The sequence below is a fragment of the Lynx rufus genome, unplaced genomic scaffold, assembly GCF_022079265.1.
Source record: "Lynx rufus isolate CCGP_SWC_20201006 ecotype Redwood Valley unplaced genomic scaffold, mLynRuf1.p SCAF_4, whole genome shotgun sequence".
Lineage (NCBI taxonomy): Eukaryota > Metazoa > Chordata > Mammalia > Carnivora > Felidae > Lynx > Lynx rufus.
Genome location: NW_025814856.1, coordinates 12,517,869 through 12,539,607, shown reverse-complemented (window position 1 = coordinate 12,539,607; position 21,739 = coordinate 12,517,869). Strand labels below are relative to the sequence as shown.

The window sequence follows — 21,739 nt, the reverse complement described above, 5'->3', positions numbered from 1 at the left end:
TTTATGTGAAAACCAACCAGGAACATTTAATAAAAAAATAAGCAAGTTATCCAGGACCTGACCCAGTGAGCAGTCGTCCCTACGAGAGCAAAGTCCTGGCTCTGACATTCATTCCAGGCCAAAGACACAGCAAGCCCTCCAGCCCCCGCTGGGGGACATCCTGCCCAGGCTTCGGGCAGGACCCCCGGGGGGGGCAGCTGAGCCCACGCAAGGCCCCAAACACACAAACAACCCCACCGAAGGCTTGAACACAGGAACCCCACTGCGCAGGCAGGACCCACACGTGGGATGCAGGCCAGGGAGGTCGAGCCAACAGGGGGACGGGTCTAAACAGGAGCAGGGGTGAGCACAGGAGACCCAGCCCCCGTATTCATCCCTTGCCCCCTCCAGGGGGGCTGGGTCTAGGGGAGCTTGCGTGTGGCCCTGCGGTCACTGGGACCCACAGCCGCCCCCCGCGAGGGAAGAGCCACCCTCCCTCCTGGGTGGTGGGGGGGGATTTTGTCTCCACGAGCTTGAGTGATCGGGGTGGGGAGGGGTGGGCAGGGGTCAAACTCAGCCAATCATTCCCCAGTCCCACTGGGAGTCCATGAGGTCTGGTACACAGCAGGCGTTCAATAAATGCCCGCTGCACAAAGAGATAAAAGACTCGTCTTGTGCATCTCGGTGGCCCGGCACTTAGCACGTGGCCCGGCACACACGTAGGTGACCCGGTGCCAACCCGGCGAGTGTTACACTGTATGACTAATGCCTGTAGGTGCTCTTTAGATGGGGTGGGGGGTGGGGGGGAGGAAACCGATCGAAGCATGAAAAGCACCTTGTTTCTCTTCATCCCCAGCACACAGCAGGCACTCGATAAATGCTGAGTCAGTGAGAACTTGTCTTTGTGTCACGAGTACCAGGCAGGCACAGAGTGGGTGCTCGGATGTGTTGTTGGAAGAAATGAACGAAAGGGGCTGGTCAATCTCAATATTCCCAGAGCCTAGGATGGTTGGTGCCCAGCCTACAGTAGGCGTTCAATAAATACTTGAATGAATCAAAACAATGACTGTGTATCACTAGTGCTGATTCTTGGGGCGGTGGGGGGAGGGGCGGTCGGTAGAACCTTGACGACTGAATCGATCACTGGCCTACGGAATAACTGCGCCTCGCTCACTGCCGCTAACACAGAAGCCTGGGACACAGCGGGGACTTCAGGTGTTCGGCCCCTGAAGATAGGAAGGTGTCTCGTTCCCATCTGATCCCCCCGGTTCCGGGCCCCGTTCCCGGCATACAGTAGGCACTCCATTAAAGCTGCCTGCGTGCACGTGATTGCTGAACAAGAGCTGGCCGGATACCGCCTTGCGTGGAGGGCCCTCTGCGGCCGGCCAGGGGTCCGCAGGGGGCTGGGGGGGTGGCCCTTCTGTCCCCGGCGAGCACAAGGAGGCTGGGCCAGCGATGCCTGCTTTGGTGTTTCGGCCGCAGCCCCTCAGAGCTCGTCTCGGGCGGCGCTGTCCAGCGGGGACTGCAGCACGTCTGAGTTCTTGGCCTCGCGACTCAGTGCCTGCTGCTCGCGCATCTTCTGGGATTTGGCACGGTCCCAGTCGGTCTTGACGTGTTCGTCGTTCCACACGACCGAGGTCTCCGTGTCACTCACGTAGCCATCGTCCCCTGTGTAGTGCGTGGGGTAGATGAGCAGGGGCTCCACCGAGAAGGCGCGAAGGTTGCGGGGCGAGAAGTGGGCCTTGTACTCAGACCTGGGGGAGGGCGGCGAGAGGAGAGGCAGCAGTGGGTTGGGAGTAAGGGACAGACTGAGACGGAAGTGGGCAGGGCAGTGGCGGGCGGTGGGGGGGATCACGTGGAGCCGGAGGGTGGGGGTAGCACGGGGGAAGAAGCAGGCAGAGGAAAAGACACACCCTTGGGACAGACACACGGCAAGAGCCCACCCAGGACAGACCCACGGCAAGAGCCCGGCCCGCGTGCCCGCCGCAACCCCCTCTCACACTGGGTGCTTGTCAAACATGACGGGCAGGAACTCGTCGACAGGCAGCATCTTGGAGAGCGGCTGGGCCGCCAGCAGCTTGCGGGCGCCTTGCAGGGAGATCACGTAGGCCAGCGTCCAGTAGGAGTAATCGGCCTCCACCAGGTTCCTCACACGGGGCACAGCCTTCTCCGGCCTCTCCACCTGCATCCTCTTCCGGCCCACGTAGCTGGGGTGCAGAGTTAGGGCCCTGTCACCCCCCTCCTTCCCGCCCGCCGGAGGACGCCCAGCGAGCAAATCAGAGACCTAGCGAGCCTCCGTCAGGCCCCGGGGTGGCGGCAGGCGTGGTGTGTTTGGGGAGCGATGGGGAGGCCGGAGTGGCTGGGCCAGGGAGGACCCCAGGGGCTGAGGTATGCAGGGAGGAGACTGGGTTTTTCCAAGGGCACCGGGGAGCCACGGGAGGATCTGGAGCTGGGAAGGGAAGGACGTCCTGGACCCTGGCTGAGGCTGAACCACGGGAAGGAGTGGGGCCGGGAGGGAAGCTGCTCTGACTTCACAAGGCTGTGGCGCAGCTGGGCAAGGCGCGGGAATGTGGTGAGGGGTCAGGGACGAAGGGGTACGGCTGCTGCTCCTGTTACAAACATGGTCCACAGTCTGGGGCCTAGAGCCTGCATCAGGGCCCTGCATCCAGCAGGACAGCGAGAGAGAGAGAGAGAGAGAGAGAGAGAGAGAAGAAAGGACAGAGGCAGGGAGGAGGGTCCAAGTGACCTAGAGGAGATTCCAAAGGACTGTTCCAGAAATACGCGGGCCACACCCCACCTCGAGCTGGTCCAAGACCCAGGCTCCCCGGCTATGCCCCCACAGTCCGCCAGGCCCCCAGCTTCTGGGAACACTCCCAAGCCCTGGCCACACCCACCCCAGGCCACGCCCCAAGCCCCGGCTGCTCTCAGATCCGGGGAGGGCGGGGCCTCTTCTGCTATACCCCCAAGAGTTGGCTCAGACTGTTAACTTGCAAAGGCCACCAGACCTACAGGCTCTAGGCCACCCTTCTGAGCTCCAGGCTCCAGCTCCACCGCACCCCAAACTGGGCCCCGGACCACGCCATCAGCCCTGCGCCCACCCCCCGACTCACATGAGGTCCCAGTCCAGACCCTCCCGTTCCACGTCCCGCATGAGGTTCAGCAGGCGTCTCTTGAAGAAGATCTCAAAGCGCAGGTCGTCCTCGAACACAAGCGACTTCCGCAGCCCGCGGTCCACCACCTGAGGGAGGACGCCCTGCCCACGTCACACAAAGACCAAGGCCAGACCCGACCCTGAAGTCAGCTCTGCTTAAAGGCCCTGGGGCAGCCGGAGAGAAGCAAACAGGCACCTTCCTCACCATCTTTTGGATCGACCTCCCTCCCGTTGAGGGGGGCTGCCGAGCCCCTGACACGGGGCCGGCGTTGGTTAATGTCCCCGCAGCCGTCATTTCTAATTGTAAATGTTGAGCACGGAGACCAGGCTCCGGAGACATTGGACAGCAGCTGGGTGGGAAGAGGCCTCAACTGGGGGCCCTGGGTCTCAGACCCCACCTTCTGTGGGAGCCGGGCTCCCCCTCCCTCCCTAGTCTGTCTCCCCGTCTGCACAAAGGAGGGACAACAGCTGCCCCACCCAGGGTTCAGGGGACTTCCGGTGAAGTTCCGGAAGCCCGCAGGGGGCGCCAGCGATCCCCTCCCGGAGGGGCCAGAAGCCTGAGGACCCGAGGACGGCCCGCCCTCCCCTGCGAGGCCTACCTCCTTCCAGATGTTATAGTGGCTGAGGAAGCAGCCCAGCTCGCCCTTGGTGAGGGGCCGCCCGTGGTAGGGGTCCCGGTAGCCGGGCAGCATCTGGATGCCCAGCGCCTCCACCTGGCTGGTGTTCATGGCTCTGGTGGCAGGGAGCAGGGGTCAGGGGAAGCCCGCTCGGCCTGCCATCCCGCCGTCAGCCCGCCCCCTCCCACCGTCCGCACCCGCCAGGGAGCGGTCTACACCCGTGCGTGTGGACCCCCCGGGGTGGGACTCACTTGCCGTCCACGGCCTCCACCAGCCGGCACTCGATCTCCTGCGCCCGCAGCGCCAGCAGCATGCGGTCCCGCCGGTCCTGCCGTCGCTTCAGGTTGATCATGAAGACCTGCGGGCCCGGAGCTTCAGTGGGAGACTCCAGGCCGGGCCCCCGCCCCCACCGCTGCCCCCGGGGAAGGAAGGCCTGGCTCACCTCGTCAAAGCCCATCTTGTCAGGCGTCCTGGCGGGCACGGAGATGAACCTGGAGGGCTCCGCCGGTGGGTGCTTCACTGTAGGGCGGAGAGAGGCCACGGGGTCGGTGGGGTCCCTCGGGGAGGGGCCGTGGCCTCCTAACAACCTCCCTACCCCAGCCCCTGTGTGACCCCCCGTCACCCCAAACTCCTCAGCCTGGCACTGGAGGCTGTGCCTGAGCCGTCTCCACTCACAACTCTGGTGCTAGTCTCGTTCCCCACCCCCACTCACTCGGGCTGTCGGCACTGCCCCAAATGCACCCCCTTCCTACCTCAGGACCTTTGCACACGCTGGGCTTCTGCCTGAAACCCCTTTCCTTCCCTTGCTCCATCCCCTGAGTTCTAAGACGGCCTCTTGAGTTGGAGCGGGGCACCTCCTCCTGGCTCCCACAACACCTGGGCTTCTGCCATCGAACCCCAATCCTGCAGTCCTACCTCTCTGGTTTCCTGTCTCCCGTGTGCCCCACAGAACAGACACCAGGTCTGTCCACTCACGCTGAGTCCCCAGTGCCCAACGCTTGGTACGCGGCAGGCACTCAATAATTACTCGTAGAACGAGCACAGGAATGATGGCAAGCCGTGTGACGTTGACCTGCCTGGGCCTTGGCTTTCCTCATCTATAAAATGGGACTCTAATAAATAAAAACCACTAACAAAAAATTCTTTAAAATGGGATCCGATTTTAAAAACCTCCTCCTCCCAGAGGTTTCAGGAAAAGATGCCACGAAACGACACACATTATGGGTTGAACTGTGTCCTCCCCAGTATGTTGGCATCTTTACCCCCCGTACCTCGGAATGTGACCTTATTTGGAGGTAAGGTTTTAAAGACATAGTCAAGTGAAAATAGTGACTGGGATCCTTAGAAACATGGGAACTTTGGTTACAGACGCACGCGCAGAGGACCACAGGAAACGTGCAGGGGGATGGTGACCGTGTGACTGGAGCGCCTACAAGCCAAGCTATGCCAAGGACTTCAGAGTGGCCATGACCACTCCCCTGTCAGCTGCAGTGAACGACGCTCAGACCACGTCCCTGGGGCCCTGTCTTGGCACACCCCTGGTGGTTTCCCTCAGAAGGATCAGATCCGCGGGTGGACGGGGGGTTGGGGAGGCTCCTGCACGCCCACTGGGCTGGCCCAGAGGAGCCCAGCCTCACGGGCAGTGCGGCATCTGCAGCCGTCAAGAATACAGGCCCTATGTGAGCCTGAGGGACAGACACAGGCCCCTCTGTCTGGGACAGACCTGGGCGAGCCCCAAAGCCAACCTGGGCCCCCCAGGGACACCACATCCTGGTTTTTTTTTTTTTTTTTTTTTTTTTTGCCTGCTGGGGGCCCTACACAGCTCTGACCACCCCCTGCCCTCTTTGGGGGAGCCGGAGACCAAGGGCAAGATGTTGGGGTCTGAGCATCCGGGTGCAAACTCCAGGTGCCTTTCCCTTCTCTTTCTGAGCCTCTGCCCCTCCCCTGGGGCCCAGGCTCCCCTGGCCTGAAAATGGAGCACATCGGGCATCCAGAAGGAGCAAAGCCATGCAGCCTTTCCAGAAAGTCACATCACAGTGGTGATAAAAACCTAACACCTTCAGACCCATCGTGGGGTGAATAATCGAACTTTCCCAAAGAGAGGTCTGGCCTTTGTCCCCAGCTCCTGGGAGGCGGAAGCCCTCTGAACATCCTGCCTGGCAGGACTATCTTTGTTTGCCTGGGGTCTTGGGCCACACTGGGTGGTCTATGCCGACAGTGTGATGTAGGATCTGGCGCCATGTGGAATCAGCTCGCCCTCTGCGAGGACTAGACGTGGAGGTCACCCATGTGGCAGTCAGCCAGGTCCCTGTGAGTCCAGTAAAAACCCTGGACGCCGAGGCTCAGGGGAGCACCCGTGGCTGGCAGTACACCATGCGTGTTGTTCACACTTTGGTGCTGGGAAAAGTACAAGCTGGCCACACGACCCCACAGAGAGGGGACGACTGGAAGTTCCATGCATGGAACGCTCCTGGATACCACCCCAGACACCCCTTCCCTCTGCTGACTGTAATCTGTGTCCTTTCACTCGTAATAAACCGTAACTGTGAGTGTAGCAGCTTCCGGTGAGTCCTGAGTCCTTCTAGCGGATTATCAGACCCGAGTGTGGTCTCAGGGACCCACGGACTCTGCAACTGGTCTAAGAAGTAAGAGAACTAGTAACACCGGGCAGCAAGGCAGGGGACGAGCGTTTCCACTTCCAGAAGCACCAGGCAGCCCAAACCCATCCGCTGAGGAAACAGGGGCGGTGGGAGGGCCAGGGGAAGGCCAGGGCCCGGGCTGTGGCTGGTGACAGGATACAAAAGCGATCATCACCCGCACACACACAACGCCCGTCGCCGCCGTGTGGCTAAAGCTCGACGGACAGGACTTATATCGAGCAAGGTTTACGGGGCCGACAGGGAGAGATGCCGTATAGTCCGGGGGCGGGGGCGGGGCGGTGGGGAAAGGAAGCAAGTCTCCGGGTTCCCCATACTCAGGGACCTCGCGGAGCTTTTCTGCGAGTCTGAAGCTTCGCCGTAAGACAGACTTGAATGCGTGGGAAAAAAATCACACGCACAGCCTGAGTCCAAGCGCCCACGCGTGGACACGTGGTTTTCACTCAGACCAGAAGGAAGGATTTGCACCAACACCTGAAACCTCCAGCCCCTCCTTCCTCTCGTTCAATATGCTTTGCTCTGGCCCCTGAGAAACGGGGAAATATTCGCCCCTCTGTCATTTTCGGTTTCTAACAGCAGCGCGAATGGTTTCTTGACCGGAGACAACACTGGAAATATTTGTGAAACTTTAAACTAGGAAAGCTACGGAAGCCTCGGAGATATTTCTCAGGGTCTAGTCGCCAGTGGGAGTTGGTGACAAGCAGAGATCTACCTCCTGTGACTGCAGTCTGGTGGGGTTTGCTGGGCCGGGTGTGGGCATCCGTCCCTGACGCTCAGACGTTATGCGGGGCGGAGGGAGGGGGTTGGTCTTCGGCCTGGTCACCTTGCAGCCTCCAGATGTCACCTCCAAATACCCAGAAGTTGCCCCAGAAGGCAGGGTGCCATTCCACCTTCAGCCACCAGGGGGTGCCACAGACAGAACTTTCTAGAGCGTGGGCAGAGTGGGAAAGGAGCCCCAGAGCTGGGCTCCTCCCCGTCTGTGCAGTGGGAGGAGTGGCCATGCCGCTTCAGAGGCCGTCTTGGGGGAGTGTGTGGCCAGCACAGGGCGAGGCCCCCGTGGAGGTGGCCAGTGTCTCACTGCTGGCTGCTCTGGAGATCCCCCAGCTGCTCAAACCACCACGAGGGCAGCTCAGCCCTGCGTGCCTGTCCCACCTCAGGGGCCCACTGGAGGGACGGCTGGCTTAACAGTTTATGGATTGATGTGTATATGTACATACATATTAGAAAGACGTGAGCTTGCAACTATGATACAAATACCTTTTTAAAATAAATCTATTCAAGTGGGGGAAATAAAAGCATTCATGTAAGAGAAATACAAGACAAAGAATGGTGGGTCTGGGGGTTGGCAGGGGTACAGATGAGGAAACGGCTCAAGATGACAGTGTCCCAGACGCTACCATGCACATGAAGGTCTATCAGTGAAAAGCTGCTGCCCCTGGGCTCCCACACCCTCCATGGCTCCCGCCTGCCACCGGGGGAAAAAGGCCTGTTCCTCAGCTTAGTGTCTGAGGCCACTGCCCCGGCCCCGCCTTGCCAGCTCTGCCCAGCTCACCACCTCCATTTCTGCCCCGTCAACCTTGGCTGTTCGCTGGGCTCACGTCCCCTCCAGCCTCCTGGCCTTTGCGAGGGCTGCTCCTCCGGCTGCAATCTTCTTCCTGGCTAACTCCCGTCCACCCTGCATCTCAATGCCACCTCTTCCGGGAAGCCCACCCCGACCGCTCTCGGGAGGCTGCGCGCAGCTACCTGCAAGCTGTTCGTGCCGGGTACCCCCTGCCCCCAGCCAAAGGATTGGCGCGCGGCAGACGCTCGCGTCGGGGGATGGGTGCGAGGTGGCGGAGAAAGGGAGGTGACTTGGGCGCGGGCGGACTCACCCATGACCTCCAGCTGCACGTGCATGAAGCTCTCGGCCTCATCCTGGAGGCTGCTGTGCGCCCGCAGCGGCACTGGCAGGAAACCATATACCTCCTTGTTGCAGACGTACATCTGGACCTCTGGGGCCAAGGAAACAACAATCAGAAGTGCAAACGGCGGGGCTCCGGGTGGCTCAGCCGGTTGAGCGTCCGACTTCGGCTCAGGTCGTGATCTCGCGGTCCGTGGGTTCGAGTCCCGCGTCAGGCTCTGTGCTGAGAGCTCAGAGCTTGAAGCCTGCTTCGGATGCTGTGCCTCCCTCCGTCTTTCTCTGCCCCTCCCCTGCTCGCGCTCTGTCTCTCTCTCTCTCTCAAAAATAAAGAAACGTTAAAACGAATTATTAAAAAAAAAAAAAAAAGTGCAAATGGTGTGAAGCCGCACGGCCCCGGGTGGGGCTGGATCTGAGACAGGTCCCGCTGCTCCTGGCAACCAGCAGAGGCTCCTCAGCTCCCCATCTGGGGCCAGGAGCCAGAGGAGGGGCTCACGCTGCCGCGCAAGCCCGTGACAAACTCCAGAGCTGTCAACAGGCGCCTTGCGCGGCCACGGACTCAGTCCCCGCAGGATTCCATGACAAACCAAACCGCCAAACAGCGGGTGGACCCCACCAGATGCACCCTTATGCCCAGAAAGGGGCTGCAGCTGAACAAAACATTAGTTACATCAGAGCCTTCTGCATTCGCCCTTTTCTGAGTGGTTTACATCTTTGGATCTTGTGTAATCTTTTTTTTTTTTTTTTTTCCCTTAAGTAAAAAACAAAACAAAACAAAAAACCCGGTGAAAATGATTTTTCGTTTTAACTGGTTAAACTTTTTCTGTGAAGGGCCAGATGGTCAATATTTACGCTTGTGGGCCAGACAGTTCTGTCTGAATGACTCAGTTGCCGTTGGAACGCGCAAGCGGCCATAAATGATGCTTAAATGGATGGGCGTGGCTGCGTGCCGCTGAAACTTTATTTATAGGCCCTGAAATACGAATTTTATATGATTTTCAGATGTCACAGAATATTCTTGTTCTTTTCACTTTTTTCCATTCAGATGACCAACTATGTACTTCTTATATATATTTGGTCTTTGTTCACAGTTTCTGGCTCACGGTTCCCCAAACCCGTGGAATTTCCTAAATGTTGAGAGCTTAAAAGTGTCTCTTATGTTAAGAAGTGCCTTTTGAGAAGCATTTAAAGAGGACCCCCCCCAACACACACACACACACACACACACACACACACACACACACACACACACACACTGATTGCCAGGGGAATCAACCATGAATAGAAGGTTGGATTCTTCAGAGGAGAGAGGTAGAGGCTGAATCACCAAGAGCCAACGATTCAATCAACTGCGTCTATGTCACGGAAGCCTCCATAGAAACCCGACAGGATGGGGTTCAGAGAGCTTCCGGGGTGGTAAACACGTGGAGATGTGGGGAGAGCAGTGCACGTGGAGAGGACGAGGAAGCTCGGCGCCCCTTCCCACGTACCTGGCCCTGGGCGTCTCCTCTACGTGGCCGCTCCCGAGTTCTATCCTTTTATAATAAATCAGTAATCTAGTGAGTCGAGGGGTTTCCTGAATTCTGTGAGCCGCTCTGGCAAATTAATGGTGAGACCATGGGTTGGTGGCTGGCATGTGAAGTTGGGGGCGGGGGGGGGGGCAGTCTTGTAGGACCGAGCCCTCAACCTGTGGAATCTGACGCTATCTCTGGGTAGACAGTGTCAGAACGGAGTTGAATGATAGGACACAATGCTGGTGTCCGAGAATTGCTTGTTGGACAACACGCGCCCCCGCACACATACATGATGCAGTTGGGTCCAGGAACCAAAGGCATTCTTAGCTCGTGGCTACAGGAAAGCAGATGGTGGGTCGGCTTTGGCCCATGGGTCATAGCTGGCCGCACGGTGGTTTTAAAAATACGACAAGTCAGCTATGGTTGGCTGTGTTCTCTCTCTCTTTAAAATGTTTTTTGGTGGGGGGGGGGGGGCGTCTGGGTGGCTCAGTCGGTTATGTGTCCGACTTCAGCTCAGGTCATGATCTCCCCGTTTGTGGGTTCAAGCCCCACGCCGGGCTCTGTGCTGACAGCTCGGAGCCCGGAGCCTGCTTTGGATTCTGCGTCTCCCTCTCTCTGCCCCTTTCCCGCTTCCTCTCTGTCCCTCAAAAAATAAATGTTAAAAAAAATTTTTTTTTAATTTTTTCCCCCTAATTGTACAGTTAGGGAACAATTATGCTCAGCTACAGAAAACTGGGAGAACACAGGAGAATATCAAGATGGGAATAACCCTCAATAAATAGGTCTTAAACACCTGGGGAGTGAAACGCCCCAGCAAAGCTGGGGCTGGAAAATAAGTAGGTCCTGAGGATATCGCCTAACACCTGGCTACAGCCACACCTGAAGCCATCCCTGCATTCTGCAGCTCTGATTCTGTGAACCTTCTGTGGGCTCGGCACCGTCCCAATGAACCGGACGCCCCAGTGATGGCCAACTCCCTGCGGGCTCACCTGCTTGCTTGCAGGAGAAGGCAAAGACGATGATGTCGTCAAAGGACCAGGTGTAGTCGGGGTGAGGAGGGTAGAATGCCAAGTTCCTGGATGCCGCCTTCCGCAGGTCGATCAGGAAGGTCGAGTGCACCATGGGAACCGCAAAGCAGCCCTGACGGTCCCGCTTGCGAATGGGGATGTAGGCAGGTGTGCGTTTGTAGTAGCCCTGCAGGGAGAGGGGCAGAGTGCGGGGGTCCCTAAAGGTGAGGCGGGGGGCCTGGGACAACGGGAGGCATGGAACAACTCAGAGAGCGAGACCCAGATGCCAGCCTCTGGCCGCAGTGGGTATTCGCTGAGTGCAAAGCTCTGGGTGCGGTCAGGCCTCATCTGCACCCCACCCCCCACCAGAACCTCGGCCACCCGGGGCGGGGGGGTGGGTGGCAGATAAGGGAAGGGAAGCGGTTGTCCACCCGCAGACCTAGCTCCACACTTCAGATCAGGAGGGAGCCACTGGGGGGCTCAGTGACTTCGGCTCAGGTCATGATCTCACGGTTCGTGAGTTCGAACCCCACGTGGGGCTTTGCACGGACAGCGCAGAGCCTGCGCTGGATTCTCTGTTTTCCTCTCTCTCTGCCCCTCCCCTGCTAGCACTCTCCCTCTCAAAAATAAAGAAAGATTAAAAAATTAGAAAAAAAAAAAAAAGAAGAAGGAAGACAGGAGACATTAGGGAAGGAGGAAATCAGAAAGTCAAGAAAGGGCTGGATCTTTGTGAGCCTTTGATTTACGCTGGACAACTTCAAGGAAGTTGGGGGGGAATCTTCTAGAAAAGATGACGTAACAGTCGGAGGTTGGTCTCTCTCTTCATCATACCTTTACAAACTGTAATTCTTAGAGTGTAACATTTAGGTTTCTACGACATATTTTTAACAAATAGAAACCGTGAAATTGTTCACTTTAAAATGGTGAGTTTGGGGCGCCTGGGTAGCTGTTGGTTAAGCGTCTGACTCTTGATTTCGGCTCAGGTCATGATCTCACAGTTTGTGGGTTTGAGTCCCACGTCGGGCTCCATGCTGGCAGTGCGGAGCCTGCTTGGGATACTCCCTCTCTCTGCCTCCCCTGTTTGCTCTCTCTCTCAAAATAAATAAAAATAAACAAACAAAGCTGAGTTTTATGTTATGTGAATCACCCAACAATTAAAAAGACAGGCAGAGTCAAGAGGGGTCCCGGCTCCAGCCACCAAACCCCATTCCGCTGGCATGGTCCCCACTCCAGCACCTACCCTTTCACTCCCCCTGGAGTTGCCTGCAACCCCAGCCTCAACCCTGGGGTGGGACTTGTGGCCCAGGCTTGGTCAATCCGAACCTGGCATTTTCCTGGCTTCAGTAACTGGCTCAGGTGTAGGAGGAGACTAGACAGGGACCAAAGTGGACTTTGGCCAGATGGTGCTGGGATCATGCCTCAAGAGTCTGAAAATGAAGCCACCCAAAGGATGGAGGAAGATAGGAATGCTGTTTGAATACCTAGATCAAGTGGTGCCTGAAGTCCTATCCTGGCACCGCCCCTTCCTAGCCGTGTGAGCTTAGGCAAGTCAACTCCTCTGTGTGTTTCTATTTCTGCTTCAGTAACTGGGAAGAGGGTGGGGAGGAGAGGGCACAATCACAGCCCCTCCCCAGAGGAGCTACTTAAGGATTATCACAATGATGTTGTGAGATGCTCACATGAGGTGGTATGATAGGTTAGACTCTAGCCACAGCCCCCAGTTGCTCACCCCTCCCACCCCCGGCCCACACCCTACCCCAGAAGCCCCCTGACCTGGGAAGTCATCCCACACCAGAAGTTGGAGTACGCGGCCCGCGAATCCAGCATCGGGGCCACCACGGTCTTATTCTCGGCGATGAGGAGGCTCAGTGTGTCAGGGTTGAGGATCAGGTTGTCTGCATCCACAAACTGCAAAACACCCAATACAGCATCAGCATGGGTCACGGGACTGACCTGGGCTGGGCCACGGCTCTGAACAGCCAGAGTCCTACAGGGGAGGGGTGCCTGGGATCCCGGAGCAGCAGATGGGGCCCTGGAAGCCACCTGGTTCCTCAAGTGACAAGCCAAGTCATGCTCATACAATACACTACGCGGCAAGAGAAGGGACAGACCACACAGCACAAAGCAGCATAAATGGGTCCCAGATGTAGCACTGGAAACTTTCAAAACGGGCAGTGCTGGAGGACGAGGACAGTCGGAGCAGAGGCCACCTCCGTGCGGAGTGGCTGGGAGGAACACACGCTTTTCCTAACGTCAATTAGATGCTGATAAAAAGCGTATAAAAATCAGACCTTCACATAAGCCTTTTTTTTTTCCTTTAATGCCTCGAATGTTGGGATAAAAAGATGGTGACTTCCTTGTTGCGGCATCAGATGAAATCTACCAGCCCGGGAACAGCGTCACCATGGGGGGGGGGGGGAGGGGTGCCTGCTGGTCCCCCCACCCCAAACCACGCGTCACCAACACTCTCCAGCAAGGCCACGCCAGGATGCTCACCACAGTGTTATTTATCACACAACCCAGGGACGACCCAAGAGTCTGGTGGTGGCGAACCAGCCAGGGGGGTTCGGGCCGCGTCCCACCGCGGAGTGAGCCAAGACGGCTGGGAATCGCGCCGCAGAAAACGATCGGGTAAGGGTGGTCCTGTCCACCGGGGATACGCAGGTCACGATGCGATTCCACACTCCGAGGCGTGCTCCAGGACAACGAGAAACAGGGATGAGACATTTGCACACCCAGGCTCCCCGTGGCATTGGCCACAGCAGCCAAACGGCGGAAATGACCCAAGTGTCCGTCGATGGCAGAAGGGATGAACAAAACGTGGTCCCTCCGTTCAAGGAACATGACTCAGCCACAAAAAGGACTAGAGTTCTGGCACACGCTACCACATGGATGCGCCTTGAGAACAAAAGGCCACGTGGTGTTATGATTCACTTACATGAAATGTCCAGAACGGGCGCATCTATAGACACAGAAAGCAGACTGGTGGGTACCAGGGGCTGGGGGAGGGGGAGTGGGGAGTGATTGCTCATGGGGACAGGGTCTCCCTCTGGGGTGCTGGGAATGTTCTGGAACTAGACAGAGGTTGTGGTTGCACAACATAATGAATGTACTAAATGCCGCTGAGTTGTCCGCCTTAAAACAGTTAATTTTATGTTATGTAAATTGCACCTCAATTAGAAAACACAGAAAAGCAGCCAGAAAGTGAGTCTCCCTGGGAGGTAAGATTATAAGGTTTGCTTGTTTTTTTTTCTTTCCTAAATTTCTTATTTTTTTCTTGTGTATTTTCACACCAGTAACACCTATATCGCTTGCAAAAGGAGGAAAAAAGAGGGTCCTTTTCTTCCTTTTTCTTTCTTCTATTTCCTTCCTTCCTTCCTTCCTTCCTTCCCTCCCTCCCTCCCTTCCTTCCTTCAGAGAGATCCTTTTTGTAACAATTTTAAAACACCGGACAAAGGGGTCTACATCCCAGTATGGATTTCCAAAGACCCCAGTCACAGAAAGACACTGGTATGCCGAAAGCTGCTTTGAGTTTTTGTTTTTGTTTCTTTAGTTTTATTTTTTATTTATTTATTTGTTTATTTTTATTTTTTTTTCAACGTTTATTTATTTTTGGGACAGAGAGAGACAGAGCATGAATGGGGGAGGGGCAGAGAGAGAGGGAGACACAGAATCGGAAACAGGCTCCGGGCTCTGAGCCGTCAGCCCAGAGCCCGACGCGGGGCTCGAACTCACGGACCGCGAGATCGTGACCTGGCTGAAGTCGGACGCTTAACCGACTGCGCCACCCAGGCGCCCCTGTTTCTTTAGCTTTAAACTAACACACTGAGTTCCCCCCAAGTTTGCTGAGGGAGAGAAGTGCAAGCCAGCCAGCCTCGAACCTGGGGAAGCAGACAAGGTGGCTCTGTGCTAGATGGTTCCAGGAGGGTCCAGTCTCCTCTCTGCACCTCACTGGTTCCGAGACTGCACCCAGCACATGGTCACCTACCTCTCTGAGCCTCCACCTTCCCATCTGTAAATGGGCTGATAAGACATCAACCTACAGGGCTCCCAGAAGTCTCTCTTTTTTTTTTTTTTTTTTTTCAGTTTAAGAAAAGAAAAAGTAATTTATAAAGGGTGTTCCATTCTTTCTCCTCCACCCTCTCTGCAGAGCTCAGGTCAGGGACATGGGGTCCTCCTGGCACCCTCACATCTAGTCCCTGAACAGAGCCTGTCCCCTCAGCCTGAAAAAGCATCCCCAATCCATTTGCAGTCACTCCCCACTCCTCCTGCTCCATATTGGCCTCTACCCTGGCCTCCTGCTAACCCCATTCCTGCCCCAACAGACCCTGCTTCCCCATGGGGGAAGCCATGGGGCTTCTGAAAATCATAAATCAGAACACAGTTCTCCTGTGCTCACATACCCTCCATGGCTCCCCATTACCCTCAAAGTAAAAGCAAAATCTCTCCCTTGGTCTGCGTAGTCTGGCCCCCACCCACCACTCCAGGACCGCCTCCATCACCCCTCCAGCCACACCGGCCTCCTCGCCAGTCCCTGTATGCCCCACGCTTGTGACCTACTCTGTTCCCTCTGCCTCAGACACTGTCCCCCAGTGTCCCCCCAGAGGCTGGCTTCCTTCTTCCTTCGGATCCACTGCCAGGGTCCCCTCCTAAGGGAGGCCCCCAACCCTGCTCACTCATCACAACACCCTGATTATGCCATCTGTTGTGGACTGAACGGGGGCCCCCAGAAAACGATATGTTGAAATTCTGACCCCTGGTAACCTGTGACTGTGATCTTAATAGGGTCTTTGCACATGTAACTAAGATGTAGGTTAAGAGGGGGTCAGACTGGAGTAGGGTGGGCTCTAAATTCAATGACTAACGACCTGATAAGAAGCGACAGAGAGAGGAGTCCGTGTGACCCCAGAGGCAGACAACAGAGCGATGTGGCCACAAGCCAAGGAACATGCAGAGCCCCCAGAAGCTGGAAGAAGTGAGGAAGGACCCTCCCCTAGAGCCTTCAGAGGGAGCAGAGCCCCGTGGACACCTTGACTTCAGACTTCTGGTCTCCAGAACCGCGTGACAATAAACTTCCATCATTTTAAGCCCCCCCCGCAGTGCGGGCTACTTTATCACCGTAGCCCCAGGACACCGACCCGCCACCAGCTGCCTTTGTACGATCGCAGCACTGGCTGCCTTTCGGTACGTCCTCACTCAGTTTCCTTTTCTGGTCCCGTCCACCTTTCCGGGGACGCTAGGAAGGCAGAGTGCAGCCCGTGCTGACCCTCACCGTGTCCTCGGGGTCCGGCCCGCGGACGGAGGGCAGGGGAGAGGCTCACAGACGTCTGCCCACTAAGTAAATAAGGAAGGTGCAGACCGCAGCTCAGGGCCCGGCGTGTAGATGGAGACCAACCACAGGTACGTCAGGCTGGCATGAGTGCACTCAGCCTCCACGGGGAGCCAGGCCCAGCCTTCAGTGCCATCCACCCCCACCCGCACCAGGGGGGAGATCACGTCCAGATCAAGGGGATGGGCTGACGGGGCTCGCAGGCCTGTGGGGAGATACCTTAACATTACTGCACTTGCGCCTGAACCGTCCCTCCCTCCAGAGGCAATGGCCGGCCCAGAAGGAAGTGAAAGTCAGGCCCCATCGCCAGTGCCCCCCAGCCCCCCACCCCATCCTCTAGCTTCTCGGAATTCGCCCAGAGGATGTTATCGTCGGGCGTGCAGGAGGGGCAATAAAAAGGAGGTGGCCCAAGGGTCCCACCACAGGGGACGGTTAGGAACACAACCTGATGACTAAGAGCCCAGGGGGCCCTGGCCTGAATCCCAGCAACTCTGCTACCCAGCTGTGTCACCTCTGACAACTCACTCCCCCTCTCAGAGCCTGTTTCCCTCCGTAAATGGGGGGGGGGGTTAAAGTTGGTCTCTACAGCCCACTGCTCCGGCCTCCCTCGGCCGCCCAGACCTCCCCCGCCATCTGGGGGCAGCTGGCCGAGACACTCACCAGGATGTAATCGGCCCACATGTCCCGGGCAGATTTCAGGGCTGCCTGGCGCAACTTCATAACGTGCTCGTAGCGCGAGTCGGACCAGTGTTTGGGGCCCTCCTCGTCCGGGTAGGACCTGCAGAGAGGCAGCTGTGCTGTGGGAAGCGTGGGGCACCATCGCAACCCAGGGGGCAGTGGTCAGAGAGGGCTTCCTGGAGGAGGGGATGTGTGGGCTGGATCTGAAGGCTGCGAGGAAGCAAGAGGAGAAAACTGGGGGAGGGAGCCCAGGGCCAGCTGCAGAGGAGGAAGAAAGCTCTGGAGATGGGGGCTGGGGGGCCTCTATGCCTTGCAGGGTCATTCCTGAGGGTAAGAGGGGCCGCAGAAGCAAACTTGCAGCCTGTCCTCCCAGACTCGGAATCTGGTCTGGGCAGCAGACGGGTTAAGAAAAAAAACCTGAAAGGATTAAAGAAACCAGGGGTCAGCACTGCCCAGGGGATCATGGGGAAGCTAAGCAGTAGAGCTCGTGCCAGGGCACAGAGGGACACTGGGGACAAAGCAGTAGGTGTCCCCACCACCAGGAGGACAAGGGCCCAAGGGAACTGCGGGGAAGAGAATTTCTGGGGCAAAGGTCCAGCTGGAGGATTACGGCCCATTGAAGCTGAAGGCGGATCAGAGCAGCCAAGGCCAGCCCTTAAGGCTGCAGAGCTGGGACAAAGGGGAATCAGGAAAGGTGTGCGGATAAGGGCGCAGCCCAGTCCGACTGTTGGGGCGTCGGGGGGGGGGGTGCATCCGGGCAGAAGCCGAAGCTCACCTGGGCTCCTCCGCCGGCCGCCACTCCACAGAGTGGTACCAGCTCTTCACAGCCACCAGCCATTCGCGCAGCACAGCCGACGTATCGTCTGAGTTGTGGTCCGTGGCCACCCTGCGGGCAGAGCAGGACAGGCAGCGTGAGGCCGGGGACGGTGAGGCAGGGCAGACCACCGGGGCAGCAGGGCAACAACAGACTCCGGACCCCAAGCCAACCTCCCACTAGCTTATAGCCCTGGGCAAGACGCTTCCCCCCCTCGCTGCCTGTTTCCTCATCTGAAATACAGGTGAGGGAGGACTGGACCCACTTCCCTGGGCTGCAGAGGGGATCAAACGAGCTCATTTTGGAAAAACACATCAGACGTCGTTAGTACGATTGAGCATCTAGGATCTTATAACCACCCCAAGTACTAAATAGGTACAATTTAGTTTTACCATGTTTTCAAAGTTTATTCATTTATTTTGTGTGTGTGTGAGAGAGAGAGAGAGGGAAAGAGAGAGCCCCAAGCAGGCTCCACTGTCAGCACAGAGCCAGAGGGGGGACTCGAACCCACGAACCCATGAGATCATGACTGGAGCCAAAATCAAGAGCCGGAGACTTAACTGACTGAGCCACCCAGGCGCCCCTGTGCAATTTAATTTTAAAATGTAGCCAGTATATCACATACGCTCACCCCCCCTTCCTCAATTGTCTCTTATGAGCAACACCACCTTATAGTGGGCTGTGGTTACTTATTAATTCAATTTCTTGGATTATCCAGGCTACGCAATCTGGGGTGGAGGAGTGAGAGCCATTTAAGAGTTCAGGTTTGGGGCGCCTGGGTGGCTCAGTCGGTTAAGCGTCCGACTTCAGCTCAGGTCACGATCTCGCGGTCCGTGGGTTCGAGCCCCACGTCGGGCTCTGGGCTGATGGCTCAGAGCCTGGAGCCTGCTTCCGATTCCGTGTCTCCCTCTCTCTCTGCCCCTTCCCCACTCACACTCGATCTTTCTCTTTCAAAAATAAATAAACATTAAAAATCTTTTATTTAGGGGCACCTGGGTGGCGCAGTCGGTTGAGCGTCCGACTTCAACCAGGTCACGATCTCGCGGTCCGAGAGTTCGAGCCCCTCGTCGGGCTCTGGGCCGATGGCTCAGAGCCTGCAGCCTGCTTCCGATTCTGTGTCTCCCTCTCTCTCTGACCCTCCCCTGTTCATGCTCTGTCTCTCTCTATCTCAAAAATAAATAAACTTAAAAAAAAAAATTTAAGAGTTCAGGTTAACCATAAAGATGAGAGCTATCCCCCCACCAAAAAAAAATTGTTATGAAGTCGCCAACAACAGCAGTGATGATTAGTAATGACAACATAAGGGTAAGAGTACTAGTCCCAGCTCTGGCCCATCGGGCACCAAATCAGAGACGCCAGGCACAAGGGCTTCACAGGCATTAACTGGTTAATTTTCTGAGACGGACCCAACCGCAGTGACATTAAGGCCCCCCATTTTCCAGATGAGGAAACTGAGGCAGGAGGCGGGAAGTCACCAGTCAGGCGGAACTCGGCCCCATTCCCCTGCCAGGAAAGAGCCACTTCCCCCTTTGGCCACTAGGGTCCGGTAACCCACCCACCCACGCTGGTTAGAGGGCAGGGAATCTGACTCCGGCTGGGTTCGGGATCCAAGGCAGCAGGAGCCGAAAGGTCTTTCTGTTAGCGGAAGTGCCGTGTGGGCCGCGGGGACCCCGGGTTCCCCTTCTTTGGGGCTGTGGGTGCTCCGAAGCGGGTTTGAGGGTTAGTCCCAGGCAGAGCCGCCCAGCCCTGGGCTGGGCGCGAGGGGTCCCGGATCTGCAGAGCGCGGTCGGTCAGTCCTAATGCGGCGGGGAAGGGACAGGGGGAGGGGCGGGACGGCAAAAGCAAAGGGCCCGCGCGCCCGGCCCGCCCCGAAGAGGGAAGCCAGCGGGGGCCACGCGTGGGTCCGGTCCGGCCCGCCCCGCCCGGTGCCGGGGCAGCAGGCAGCGCGTGGCGTGGAGCCCCCCGAATGGGGACAAGCAGGCCGGGCGGGGGCCGAGCTCACCACAGCGCCGTGCGCTCCCGCGGGTGCCGCAGCCGCTCGAGCGCGCCCAGCGTGGCGGGCAGCGCGTGGGCCGCGTTGCGCGCCAGCAGCGCGATGAGGACTCGCGGCGCCTGCAGCGGCGACTCCGGGCTCCAGCGCTCCTCGGGGAAGTAGGCGGCGGCGCCCGGCGGGCCCCCCGGGGGCGGCAGCGCCAGCAGCAGCAGCAGCAGCAGCACCGGGCGCGGCCGCCAGCCCCGCCTGCACGCGCGTGGGGCCGCCGCCATCGCGCCACGCGTCGCCTTTAAGCCGTTTTTTCTGCCGGCGGACGCGGACCGCGCCTTGAAGAGGCCAGTGGGGGGCCCCGCCCTGCCGCGCGTCTTAAAGGGGAGGAGCGCCTGGAGTGAATCAGCCGTCTGGGCCCGTTTCCCAGGCCCCGCCCTCAGGACGGCCTTAAAGGCACAGAGAGCCCGGAGCCTTCCAATCTGACGTGACTCTGGTGCCTTCAAGGTGCCGGAGCTCAGAACAAGCCCTGCCTCCCGACACCTGCCCCCGCCTGAGGTGCCTCCAGGCGGAGCTGGCTAGTTAGGACCAGGTTTCACGGGGACGTCGTCTAGGGCTGTTGGGTGTGAAGCGCGCGTGGCCCCTGGCGTCCTGCAGACCTGGCTTCAAATTCAGCCCCCACCGTGGGCTCCCAGTGTGAGCCTCAGTTTGTCCATCTGTACTATAGGGTCTTCCCGACGCCTCAAGGCTGGCGGCTGCTGGAGCCAGATACTTGAAAATGCTGAGCACGCGATCTGGGGGCAGGGTGGGAGTTTCCAGAGAAATGCTATCAGGGAATTGTTTCCCAGGACGCTTATCAATGTACTTTACGATTGCTTGTTTCTGGGCCATTCTTAAAAACTAAGTTTTAAGAAGGATGCTCAGGTGTACATTTCTTAGTATGGTAGTCGGAAGGAGGAGATTCAATATTGTTAAGTGAAATTCGGGGCACTGTAGTGTGTCCTTGTGCTCAGGGGACTGTAGGGCTTGAATTTAAGTAAGACAGGGCGGTGGGCTTGACCCAAAAAGCCTCACGGCTCCCGGCGCGCGGCTAACCGAGTCACGTGATATTTGCCCTTCCTCCTCCCGATGCCCTTCTCCTTGTCCATCCGCTTCTTCCAAATTCATTTCTCTCCTTTCTTCTGTTCTCCAGTTTTTTCTACAATAATCATCTGTGCAAGTTCAGTTTTTAGCTGAATGTTTTGGAAGCGCAACCTAAAATTTACTGGTTACATGATTGACTAAGGGAGTGAGGAAGGGAGTGGAGGAAGGGGGTCTGGCCACACTGGTCACTGCTGAATCCGAGTAGGGGCACACTTGGGGCTCTGCTTTAGGGGTATGTTAGAGACTTTCTGTAATAAAATGGCAAAAACAATTCTGCACTCTATGAACCTGGCCAGAGCAATCATATTAAGTTAGAAAAACAGAGTGACAAGATGTATCCCACACCCTGATAAACTGAGAAAAGACTAGAAGGTTTTCGGACCAAAGACAAACAGCGATTTTCTCCAGGAGGACTGGATGGCAAATTCTTGTGTCTCCAGTTTTGCAGGATTAACATCGCATCCTGGGTTTAAAAACTACAACAACAGCTGTACAAGGCTGCAGAAGCACAAATGTTATCTCAGAAGTTGGAGCTGGAGGGTAAAGTCAGGAAAAGCGAAGAAACTCTCTGTGGGGAGGCTGAAAACGCCAGGGCGGAAAGAGGCGGAACCATCTCCACGGGGAGTCTGCATCTCCCCCTCTGAAAGCTGAACCCAGAAGCCCCCGGGGGGAAATCCCTCCGGAACCTGCTCCGGAAGCAGCTGTAAGGCTTGTGATACAATGAAGCTGTCAACTGCCAGGCCACAGATGGATTCTCTGGCAGGCAGAGGGAAGTCAATCAGTGCTTCACTCTCAGCTGAGAAACTAGATACCAAGTTAAGATTTGGAGCAAATAAATCCGAAAGGTCTATAGCATGCTGCGAATTAAATAAATAAGTAAGTAAATAAATAAATAAATAAATAAATAAATAATAACCTGTACCGTATAGCAAAGCGTTAATATCTTCAATATACAAAGAGTGTTTAGGGATC

General features: G+C 57.0%; 1 protein-coding gene across 1 annotated transcript; it reads right to left on the bottom strand.

Annotated features, from left to right (window-relative positions):
* COLGALT1 (collagen beta(1-O)galactosyltransferase 1) lies at positions 1–19,971 on the bottom strand. Its single transcript, XM_047094919.1, has 12 exons — positions 19,646–19,971; positions 17,605–17,715; positions 16,812–16,929; positions 12,596–12,730; positions 10,805–11,009; positions 8,276–8,395; positions 4,190–4,266; positions 3,999–4,105; positions 3,730–3,862; positions 3,090–3,217; positions 1,980–2,186; positions 1–1,733 (listed from the first exon to the last, which is right to left on the bottom strand). Exons 1-12 carry the CDS (start codon positions 19,906–19,908, stop codon positions 1,466–1,468), a joined length of 1,872 nt encoding a protein of 623 aa, XP_046950875.1. The 5' UTR covers positions 19,909–19,971; the 3' UTR covers positions 1–1,465.
* Positions 19,972–21,739: the final 1,768 nt, after the last annotated feature.